The sequence below is a fragment of the Phalacrocorax aristotelis genome, chromosome 7, assembly GCF_949628215.1.
Source record: "Phalacrocorax aristotelis chromosome 7, bGulAri2.1, whole genome shotgun sequence".
NCBI lineage: Eukaryota > Metazoa > Chordata > Aves > Suliformes > Phalacrocoracidae > Phalacrocorax > Phalacrocorax aristotelis.
Genome location: NC_134282.1, coordinates 49042278 through 49054635, shown reverse-complemented (window position 1 = coordinate 49054635; position 12358 = coordinate 49042278). Strand labels below are relative to the sequence as shown.

The 12358-nt window shown below is 39.3% G+C and overlaps 1 protein-coding gene across 1 annotated transcript in view; it reads right to left on the bottom strand.

Moving 5' to 3' along the window:
- The window catches only part of MCTP2 (multiple C2 and transmembrane domain containing 2), a 125181-nt gene that overhangs the window by 20579 nt on the left and 92244 nt on the right, over positions 1–12358 (bottom strand). The window contains exons 19-20 of the mRNA XM_075100636.1: positions 3501–3623; positions 632–673 (exon numbers count right to left, since the gene is read on the bottom strand). Of these exons, the coding sequence (XP_074956737.1) occupies positions 632–673; positions 3501–3623 (165 nt within the window). The remainder of the gene's footprint in view (positions 1–631; positions 674–3500; positions 3624–12358) is intronic.

Genomic DNA, 12358 nt, shown 5'->3' with positions numbered 1-12358 from the left:
CTGTGGTTTCATAAACTTAAAGAATCCAATGAATTTTTCACAGTGAGAAGAATGAGTAAGTACACTCCAATAAAATAAGAAACAGGCCTTGCTAATTCCAGTTCTTTCTACATTTCAGCCGATGAACTAAAACCATTTTTTTCCCAGGCTCTGAAAGAAATGTTGAGAAAGTTCTAACCAGTCCTCCACAGACCACACCAATTCTGGCCTACAGAAATGGAAATGCCAAATCATTTGGGAAAAGCCATTAGCACAGAGTGTCATCCAACACTCGAAATGGAAGTGATCAGGGATTTTTACATTCTCGTGCATATCTTTGCACCTCGTCCACCCATACACATACCTATAAGTGTACATAAAGGAACGTGTGCCTGTTATGATTTCCAGCACAAACTGGGGACTGCTCAGATGCAATTAATGTTCAGAGGTCTCGCGTAGGTAGCGCCACTGTTGAATGTTATACAAACTCATCTTTTCACCCTTGCAGATTTGGCAACCAACAGACTGGTAACAATTGTTTTCCCAGTTAACAGAGGTAATACGTGAAGATCTCATGGACGTAGAATGGTGGATTTGTGCTCTCCCACATCCCTTCTGATTCTAGCTAACACAATCGTGAGAGATTCTTTACCTTATCGTCTTCATCCTCATCTTCATCCAAGCTCATAAGCTCCTGCAAAAGCAGATGTCCATATTACAAAACATTACACTTATTTTTCAGTGACAGGCAATGTTCAAAAAGCTTATGATACTCCCACAACATTTCATTACACAGTTTTCTCCCACTTCCATCGCCAGTCATCAAAAAAACCCACCACTTTCACCTTTCAGAAATAACATTTTGTATTCAAGGACTTCTTATTTTTTGTTTGTGATATCCAGAACAAAGCAGGCAATACCCTATACAAATTTTAAGTCTAAATAAAGCATTAGTGGCTGTGTCCAGTAGTTTGAAGGCAACAGGCTTTCAAATTCATTGCCAACTTTTACTGTCTGTAAACAGCTTTGTTCTTAGTTTGACAAATGAACCAGCCGGTATGTCAAGGCTGAGGACTCTATACTCAACTTGTTCCATCCTCACTGCTACAATGACTTCTCCCTCCCTTTAGGGCCATTACAGAAACATTAGACTTTAGAAAATACATTAGTATGAACATAATCAGTCTCACGAATCACAGCCAGATTTCTATGCAGCATTATTTCCTCCCTTTAACTTCTCTGCTGACAGGTAGGGGAGAAAACAGAAGACTTGGCTAAGCCTTGAAATTAGGAGCACTTGGCTTTCAGTTGAGGTATTTAATAAGCTGAGCCTTTAACAGGGTCCTCCGAGTTTTCCTTGGTTATTTAATAGGTACATTTGAATTGGTGTGCTACAAGTTTAAATACAGCAAACATGCAAAGAATGTGAAGAATCACAATAAAAGATGTTTTAGATTTGGAAGTTTTGGGGAGTTGTTTTTTCTCCCAGAAAAGCAGTTGCATCTAGTATGCAGAAGGTACTGAGAGCTCAGATACCCAGATTTACTCTTTGGCTCTCTGGAGCAGCTGAATTAAGACTGATCATGGCTTACATTTCTAAAGAAGCTCCCCATCTGTAAATCATAAACCATTTTACCAATATGCATGAATTTAGCCTCCTGGCAACTGGATCATGCATACAAGGTTAATACCATTATTCCCATTTCATAGCACAGAAATCAGAGAGCATTTGAGGTCCACTTTTGCAACGTCTATTTCTCACATTCCTCTGTCTACATGAAATGTGCATGCTGGCACACAGAACCCAAAGGTAGCGCACATGCAGCCAAGGTCTGAAGAAGCAAAAAAATAGATAAATGACTGTAAAAAGTAAAAAGCTTTGGTATTTTGAAGAAAACCTTTTCTCATCTGCAAGACAGATGTGACTAGGGGCAGCACCTGATTGTCCATTTCTGACCTACAGATGGTTAGAATCACAGACACACATAAAAAAGAAATCAGGTAATATTAAAGGCACTTTGACTACTTGTTCCATATGATCCTAATCCTGCAAAGCACTTAGGTAGATGTGTACCTCTGCTTACGCAAAATGCACCCTTGACCTTCACAGCATCGCATGGCTCACAGGATGTGTGACAGCGAAAAGGCCAACCTTCTGATGAACCTTTCTTCAGCATTACTACAATTAACCTGTATTTTCAGATATAGCCTTTTTGTAGTAGCCACCTAAATGATGCACTGCTCAACTTTGCTGACTTATGTGAGACTCTCCTCACTTGAACGTGCAACAGACTCACCACAGGATGAGTGATGGGTGCTGGAAGGTATTCTCTGTGTATTTTTTCCTGGGTAAGTTGTTATTATTTTATATTGTCTTTTGTTTTAAAAATAAAAACCCTGTTTGCCTGGGATTCTCCCACATGGGAAGTTCTCATTTTCTTGATGAAATCAAGTAGTCACTGAAGACACACAATATCTTTCTATGTTAGTCTGTGGACTTGGCTGAAATTGGAGAAAAGCATTTCTTTTACCATTCGTTTTCAAATGAAGTCTCTGTCCTGGGCTGGATAATGTGACTTTCCCTATTTTTTAACAATCCTTTCACTTCAGGATGGATGAAAACTGAACTAGCAGCAACTTTTCTTGCTAAAACTAATAAACCAACTATTGACCTTTTTAATTCAAGGGTATTTTTTCTATGTATAAAATCCACTTGATTCATTTGGGTAAAGCTATTCTTCATGGGCACAAAGGTCCATCATCTTTTTATCAAAAGTTAGAAGGAAGATATAATTCAGCCTGTATTTTGTTTCTGTACTGATTTAACACTTAAAAACAGATTATGGACATCAATGAATTTACTTTCATTTCTAACTGTAATTCCATTGTTATGTAAGTAAATACAGTAGCCAACATCAAACAGCATTTCATATCCCAACAGTAACACTTTGCCACACATGTTGTAATTATTTTTGAATTTAAATCTTTTTTCTCCTAGATCAAGTTAAAAAAACTGAAGGCTAAATTTCGGGGGGGGGCGGGGTGGAAGCATTTGTCATTCAAAAGTTATGGGGTAGGATTAAAGGCTTTTTAAAGTCTCACATCACAGGGCAACGTTTAAAAACAACTAACTTCCCTTTCAGCTTCTATTGACTTTCGTCTTCTGTGAATCATGAATCATCAGTGTGATGCAAAGTGTAAGAGCAGTAGGGGCATGGGTTTTAGGTACTTGTTGCTTTGTAAGCCTTTCTTAATTCAACTAGGTTAAAAATGTCTGTAGTTATTTAGTAAGTAAAATCCCCCTCCTACACACTCTCGTTGTCTTCTTCTAGTACTCTGAATGCTGTATGGCTTGAATTGAATCATCAAAATTGAAAGGGTTGAGGTTTCTTTTCAGTAACTTTGAAATGAAAATGTTGTTTAGTTACACAACTAGCTTAATGCCATTAAAATGCATGACACTACACTCAAGGGCAAAATCAAGCTGGGGCTGCCAGAAATGTTACTGCCACTTTACTTACCTGGGCATCTTGGGTGTTGTTAACCTTCCCTGTCGTGACGAGGGAGAAGTTGTATGCAAAGAGCACCAGCAGAGCCAGGGGCACCATGTACAGTTCCACACTCCATACGGTGACCACAAATACCTGGGAGAAATAAAGCAGCAGAAGGGAATACGTACAAGTGTTTAAAGAGAAAGACATGTAAGAAGCCTTTCAGTCATTATCCCTACGTACCTTCATCCTTGAATCTCTGTTAACCTCATTCATACTATTATTTTGGCAAAGAAAATCTGCTCGCAAAGCATGCTCTCTTTCTTTTCTGTCTGAATCCATTAGGCTGCCATTTGTTATCTTCTCCTCCCCTGCATCTGATGAAGTACAAGGCCATGAACATAAGGGTAGTCTGAAGGCATTATTCACTCCTTCCTGGGACCTCCTCAAGCCTGAAAACCCTTTGTCCTTAGTGCTAGTGCATAACAGCCCCACTTATAGAGGTAAACCTGCTCCCCTTCATCAAACCCTAATTGCCAGGGGGTCTTTCACAGGCTAGAGGAGAGTTTCTTCCTCTTGGAAACAGGAGCCATCCGATTCCCTCATCATACCACAGGGGATGATCAGCAAATGCATCACCATTGTTAATCCACCTATGTTCTTGGCATAGCAGCACAGGGAAAGGACCATCGCCTTCCAGGAAGCAAGGCTTTAGGTTGTATGTGATACATTATTTTGGAAAGGGATCCAGTAAGCCTAGCCTCCATTCCCATACCCTTGACAGTTTTCAGCACAGCATATTCTGATTTCACGGGTTGCATGGAGACTCCCTGCCCAGAAATGGCGTGAGTTTGTGTGTTTAGAGTCTTACCTGACAAAATCCACTAATAGCAAAACCAGAAACAAAATTTTGAAGTTCTGTTCTGCAGATCAGATCAGCAAAACATGTAACTAACATGATGAGGATTTAAAAAACACTTAGGATTTTCTTAAAAAAAAAAAGGATACCAAGCCAAACTGCAATCCTACCTTACAAGTACCAATGATACCTGAACAGACTCCAAACTTGGAGTGGTTGGCAATGCAAAGTTAATAAACTAAATCCAGAACTGCCATAAAATGCATTTTGTGATCCCATTTCCTTTTCTACTCATAGAATCATAGAATCCTTAAGGTTGGAAAAGACCTCTAGGATCATCAGGTCCAACCATCAACACTACACCACCGTGCCTCCTAAACCGTGTCCCCGAAGTGCCACGTCTACATGTTTTCTGAGCACCTCCAGGGACGGTGACTCCACCACCTCTCTGGGCAGCCTGTTCCAATGCCTGACCACTCTTTCAGCGAAGGCGTTTTTCCTAATATCCAATCTAAACCTCCCCTGACGCAGCTTGAGGCCATTTCCTCTCATTCTATTGCTTGTTACTTGGGAGAACTGCCACCTAATGCTGGTAGTAACTTGAAGCTATTTTAAACAATCTCCTTTAAAGACAAGCCACAAACACATTTATCTGATTTTTCTTCCCCCAAAGGAACCTGGAATGATCAGAAACAAAAATCACATTTTTAGAATAATACAGGTAGGTGAAAAAGAGTCAGATCTAGTTAACGTATCTCAAACTTCAATGAAGGGAAAACTCTATGGTGATCAGAAAGCTAAATCTCTACCTCCCTTCATTCTTGGGCCATCAGATGTTACACAGAAAGGCAATGCTGGCACTTGCAGAATGGGATACTTACGGCAAGGTATTTTGTGTTACGGACCTGAAAATCTAACCACACTGTACCAAAGAAGCACTTTCCACCGCATTCAGCGGGGTGAGAATTTATACCTCTTTATACCTCAACAGCAGCTGTTGTACCTTTTAAACAAAAAGACTTGTCTGACATCAGACAAATGGCCAGTTTATATCTACCAGGGGCCAAACATACACCAAGAAGCAATGACTGTGTTCGTAACCCCGCCCAAACAACAGTTGCGTTTTCTAGAGTGAACCTGATTTTATGTTAGCTGTTGCTATGCAAAGAATTAGACTGTCATCCTGTTCTTGGCATTTGTAGGCCCATAAAACAGTCTTTGAGATATATTCTTATATAAAATGGGCTGACATCCAAACAATGTATCCCCATATTATTGATTTGCAGCATAGGAACGTAGAAGAGGATTTGGTTTTGATTTTTTTTCCCTTTTTGATTCTGTTTTTCAACATACTAAAAAACTAGAAGTGATAATGATTCCAACAGCTACATCTCATATATAATCAAGGCAACAGAATCACAAGAATCCTGGCCAAGAAGGCATGGTACTTGATCCATCTTACAGGAGTCCTGCATGGCTTTAGTTAATAGAGACTTCAAAAACTGTGATATTCCAAGCTAAAAATTCTTCCATAAATGAAAAGTTTTAACCCAAACAAGTTCCTCTGAAGCTATTCCAACTCCCTTGGATGAATCTCTACTTGCTTTGTAAGACAAAGGAAAGGTAACACCAGCTCCTGTCCTTTCTCAAATGCTACTCTAAAGAACAAGAACCTGTTATTGTACATATCTATACAGATATCTATTCCAGGTACATATATATACAGATGAAAATAGACACACACATATAAGTATACATCTGTTCTGTATGTAAACTCCATGGAAATTCATATTGCAGGTATTAATGCAAAACATTTGCTCCAGCGTTAAAGCAGGTTGCATTTACATCACCTCCCCGGGGTATTGGCAACCTCAGTCTTCTCTTAACACAGCAATAAGACTCCACCACCAGTCAGCTACGCAAAGTCCTACAGGAGTCAATGAAGCTCTTGAAGAACCTCTCTTCATTCATCCAATTGCAGGACTTGAACCAATTTTAGTGCATCTGCCACCATCCTATATGAACATCACTTTGCTCGGTTGCAAGTACAATATAACCTTGCAATCACAGGTCATTTAGGCAAGATACAAAACCAAGACCTTGGTGATTTTAGATCCAACAGTACATTTTGTGTATTATTAAGTTTGAGACCTTAAATAAAACTTAAAACTAAATTACAAAACTCTCACTGTAGTCTCAGTGGATAGCTGAGGCATACTCCTGCTTCCTTTCCAATGCTGACTGGTTAATCAGTTGCTGAGTTATAACTCAGACAGCGGTCCTTTGAATGGGCTCCCACATCTCCTTAGGAAGAGTTGCTTTACTGCTACTGCCGCAGTAGATGGAACTTTCATTACTGTGACACAACGCAGACACAAGACAAATTGAGTTAGCTATTCAGAAATTGTTTAGCCTTGGAGGTATGGGAAGTGATTGCTGTGAACGTACAGTACATAATAAAAGTTCAGAGGGTGTTTACAAAGCGAATAGAAATATTTCTGCATTCTAACAGCCTTTTGAGTAGTTCTGCAGCATCAGTTGTCAAAGTGGTTCCCAAACAGGCCCATGTCCTATTTCAGCAGCTCTCATGCAGCTCCCTGACACTGACTACAGCATCAGCAGCCCTGCGATACAGACACCCACTCCCCAGATTACAAGGTTCTCAGTCACGCATGTTTTTATTTTCTCCTCAGTGATACCTTTTGCCTGGGAGAAGCTCCCACATGATCCTCCCTAAGTTATTTTCTTAGCAATACTTTTTGCCAAAACTCCAGAATGGTTCAGCCGCTGATGTATATAATGGCTATTGCAAGGAACAATATCTTCTTGATTTCTTGCAACCCCTGGTCTGCCTTTTGCCTAATACATGACTGGCAAGGTAAGCCATTAACAGGTTCAGATCACTTGCTCAATATCACAGAAGTCAGGGGTGGAAACCAAGCCCCGGTTTCAAATGACCCGGTTTTAACAAACCATTCTTTTTTCAAAGTTTCACATCGTGGTTAGACCAAGTTCTGTCCAACACAATCCATTACATCACCGATACCTTTTCTGCTGGGCTTCACGCTGTGCGTGAGAGAAGTTAAAAAGACAGTAACCAATTTCTAAAATAAAAGTCAAACAAGCGGAAGCTAGCTTTCTGCGTTACTTCGTTTAATGCAATTTGAGAGCATAAAAGCCTATTATAAACTGTGCAATTTAATTCACAGCATTATAAAACAATGATCAAAACAGGAAAAGAAATGGGATAGACGTACCTAGAGGGGGGAAAAGAAAAAAAATAAAAGAGCTCTTGAAACTAATATTTAGACTAGAATTCTACCTAGAAGAGAACAGCAACATCACAGCCTGGAGAAAGGACCACTTGATTTCAGCTGATTAATGTGTTGCTATTTCAAAGGGCCTAATAACTACAAGTTAAAGCTCTGGAGGTTTGGAAGCTGTTTCATCTGAAAATCATTGAAGAGGGGTCCAACTGTTCCTGTCATGAAGCATGGAGTTTGAACAACCATGAGAGTGGCCCTTTTGACAGCAGTACGAAAGATGAGAGAAGGCAGTCTCAACTGAAAGTAAAAACAAACCCTTAGAAACACGTTTCAAATCTAGTTTTTTCTGCCCCTCTGGTTCTAATTTAAGATCTGACTATTAAGAACAGATTTTAGACGGGTGTCTACTAAAGTATGCCCATAAAACATTTGTCACCAGCAAACCCACAGTCATGGGATAGAACAGTTTTAAGAGGTTTAGAAACCTCGCATTAGACAGGATTTTCTGTGTAATTTTTCTATACAGTAATTATAACTTTTTAAACTCTAAAACCCAGGCTTTTTCTGAGCTGGTAAGTCTTTGCGGAGAAGTAAAAGATGCTGTGTCGTGTGACAGAATAATTCTTGGAAAACAACAGTGATGGAAGAAGGAGAGGGATACATTCCATCAGATGGAAAAAATAAAAGTGGAAAGAGATTAAGTGCATGCAAGCAACCTATGGTAAAAGGTTATTTTCTCAGCCAGTGTAGGCTCCAATGCTAATGAAATGCCTCATCAGTGGAGCTGTGAAAAATATTATTCAAAACCACACACAATTTAAATGAACTCTAAACTACTAACAGCTTTGTCAAAATTTCCTTGCAATTTATAAACACGGTTTATGCAATTCATAAAGTCAGGAGGAAAACTTGAGCTGATACTGCTGTGAGTGTCCAAGTTATGGTTTGAACTAGACCAAAACACTGACTTTGATTTGAGGCACAGAGGCGTGCTCCCCTTTATTTACAAGGGAGAGGAATTATATATTCTTAACTTATCTCTGGGTTATGTAGCCTCAAGTTGCCACGTACGCACAAATGGACTCTATAAAAAAGAGAAATTTCTGCAGCTAAATATTCAGGGACAAACACCAGCGGGTTTTTTTAAGCTTTCAATCCCTCTGCCCCAAACAAAATACAGGATATTAGCCAATAACGTAAGAAACTGGCTCCCCAAAAGGGCATTCAAATCCCTTGGAGGCAATAAGCCTGTCGACAACAAATTATTTCTGACAGATACTTATTCCTGCCCTTAGAAAGGGAGAGTAAAAGAATAGAGGAGAGAATGAACATACTCACATAGAGCTGGACATTTGTGCGTATGTATATATACATCTGTATATTCAGAGCTATCTCTTCCAGATACGGGCAATACGGATGCACGAACACAGTGGTGCTGAGCCCACGCAAACAGAAACCCGGGTACACAGTGTTGGCTCAGCCTGATGTGAGGGCCGTAACAACACTTGTGCTCTTGGGCTGGCTTGTGCATTCAACTAGTGAGAATATTTTTAAAAGAAGCCTATAACAATTATGGAAATTGGTCTAATATAGCCCCACCTCAGGGAATGGCAAACAAAGGTACAGGTCGAATGTATTTCCCACTAAAGGCCCTCTCCCAAAGATTTTTTTTTTTTTTAATTTTTAAGAACAGATCCTCTTCCAAAGATGCATTCAGAATCACTTTTACTAGTATTAATTCTCCCTGCATCTATATGATGCTCCCTCACTGTGCCAGCCTCAGCTGAGAGTGCTCCTACACCACTTCGTAGCCACCAACCTGGAGCTCAGAGAGAGGTTGGTTATGAGTAGAGTTGTTCTCTCATTGTGATGCAGTAAAGAAGAACATGGCAGGAAGAGAAATTATACTTAAATAAACCAGCACTGTCAGAAGAAAGCTATTTCCTTTCGATTCAATTTGCTTTTTGTGTCGCCAGCAAAAGAACGCAGAGCATCTCAACAGTGGTATGAAACGTGTGCTATATTGAAGAGCAATGACCAAAATCAAAAAAGACCTGAAAGGATAAAGATCTTGAAATATTTATGCCACGTTACAAATTATCCCTGCGTTGCTCCATGCATCAGTGTACAACTTACTAATTTTTTAAGGGTGTATCACAAGGAAAAAGCTTAGGTCTTCCACACAAGATCATAATTGAAAGTGCAAACACAATTGGAATCTAAAAACACAGACACACACACAAAAAATCCACCTAAACACCCCAAAGCCAAAACAAAACATCAAATTTTGCCCCAAAATAGCTCAGTCTGTGTTATATACATGACAGCCCAGAATTGAGAAATAAGAACAAGGAATGTGTTTGTACAATTTGCCCCCTTGTAGATCTGATTTTTTTTTTTTTTTTTTCAGAAGATGCTTTGGGTAACAGAAATAAAGTGGCCACGTTTGCCCACCTCAGCTGCCTGCGTGGACAAAATGACACAGCTTCACAGCCATGTCCTGCTGCCACACCCACACGTCCCATCCCCGCTTGTCCCAGCTGCAGCTTGCTGAGAAAGTGGCCCAGGATGAGGTTAAGGGGGAGAAAACCCAAGAGGCCCAATTTATAGTGTGAGGATGTGACAAGGAACAGGAGTGATAGAATAAATCCTTCGAAGGAGGGAGGCAGGAGGATAGGAACTACACTCAACCAGGGTCACAATTTTAACACCAGTTTGAACATTCAAAAAGAAAATAAAAACCTCAATGTCTTCCACTCCCAACAAAACAAGACATAAAACAACCAACAAAAAAATCCCTGAAGAACATCTGAAAAATCTCATACAGTTTAAGTCAATATGTGTTAGGGAGTTTTTTATCACTGTCTGGTTTAGACTCTTCAGGGGGATCTCATTTTCTTTGCTGCACTAGGAAGTAGAAACTCATTTGTATTTTAGATGAAAGCTGTGATTCATGTGCAATCACAGGACTCTAAGAAACGGCGCTTTAAGAGAAAGCATGTTATTCTGCAAAAGTCACAGCGAAATCAGAAGAGTTGACAATATTACAATCTGTTCTCCACCATCCTCTTGGGACACTGCCGTTGGTAACTCCATCAGGGAAGGTTGGGATGCAACGCTTAAGACTGCAAACACTTACAAAATGTCTGCACTCTGATCCTGAATTACTTTTGTCATTAACTTGTTCAGTGGATTTATTTTTTTATTCATAACAATGCCTGGAATCAGAAAAAGACAAACAACAAGAAAATAAAATCAAGCCAACTAGACAGTGATGGTTTTCCTTTATTTTGATTATTTTGGTTACATTAATGAGATCAGCCAGCCTAGGAAATTAAAAACGAGATCCTTAGAGATCTTTCTTTAATGAGGGGTCAGGGAAGAGATGCTTGGTTCAAGTTTACTTCACTGAACTTATCACTTGTTAAGTTTATAGATTAAGATTTATATATTGCATTCCAGATATTTGAAGATCATCTGTCAAATTGGTGTAGATGACAATTTTCAACCTAAAAAGCTGTGTGTCTGGGGTCATCTTCTGTGTCCTTTAAGACACATACATTTAAACCCCGAAGCCTAACAGTCCACCACAAGTCTAACGGGGTGCCTCTATACAGTTTTCTTGTGGCTGCTACTTTCTCTTTATCCCTAGCCCCGAAAAAGGCTAATCAAAACAAAACCCACTACAAGAACACAAGTTCTGGGTTCTATATTTACATACATACAACAGTTTTAGAGTAAAAGACTTCAAATCCTTTTAGGTGGCAGACACTGAAGAAATACCTGTTTGCTAGCATGCTGACTGGTCTAATCTCTCCCTCATGCTTTTATCTAACATATTTTACATTTCCTGTGCCAAGTAAAATACAGTTAAGACCCTCAAGCAATAAAGCTTAAAATTGAAAAAGCAGGGGAAAAAAATATTACAACAGTTTTCTATCTTTTGGGCTAATCCACTGGGAATGGGTCAAGGAAATAAATCTGCATGTTATTTCTAAAGGAGTAAATGTCACAGACAAAGGCAATGGGGGAAGATGCTAAAATAAAGGGGGAGTGGCATGCTAAAAAAAAAAAAAAAATCTGTTGGTTTATGTCATAGCTAAATTAAATGGTCATTTTTATCTCTAATGTTTTGGTTTGTTTATCAGCAGGGTCATAGTTTTAGAATTACTCTCATACAGAAAGTTATGATCTATTTGCAGGCATTATGCAAGCTAAAAGCCTGATCTTATAGTGAATAATTCTTCTAAAAACTGTCAGAAAAACTATCTGTGCTTTTTAAAAGGAGGCAAAAACGTAGGTTAATTTTATTTATTCTGGATAAGGTGAACACCTTAAAAGGGTCATGAAAAAAATTTATTATTAGCTGGGCTGATAAATGTCCACTTACTTTGGAGACATATTTGTTAACATTGTGAGAACCGTTAGCAGTGAGGGTCAGATGGTGACGTAATCGTACAGCGAGTGGAAAGGGGATTTGGTGGAAGCGTTCTTAAAGTTTGGGCTCTCAACATTGGGTTACAATTGGTAGCAAATGAGAGGCGTAAGCGATATGTTTAAACTACCTTAATGACTTCCTCCTTCACGTTCATAGTGTGTATTAGAGCTGAATGAGTGAAGGAAAAAGGGCTCTGTAATAAAGCAAGCATGTTTAATTAGACTTAATTTGCTGTTCAGGAGCAGGAGGAGCTCACATAAGGTTACTTCCATGGCAGTCTCAAACAATGGCCCAGGGGAAAAAAATATGTTTCTGTAAATCCACA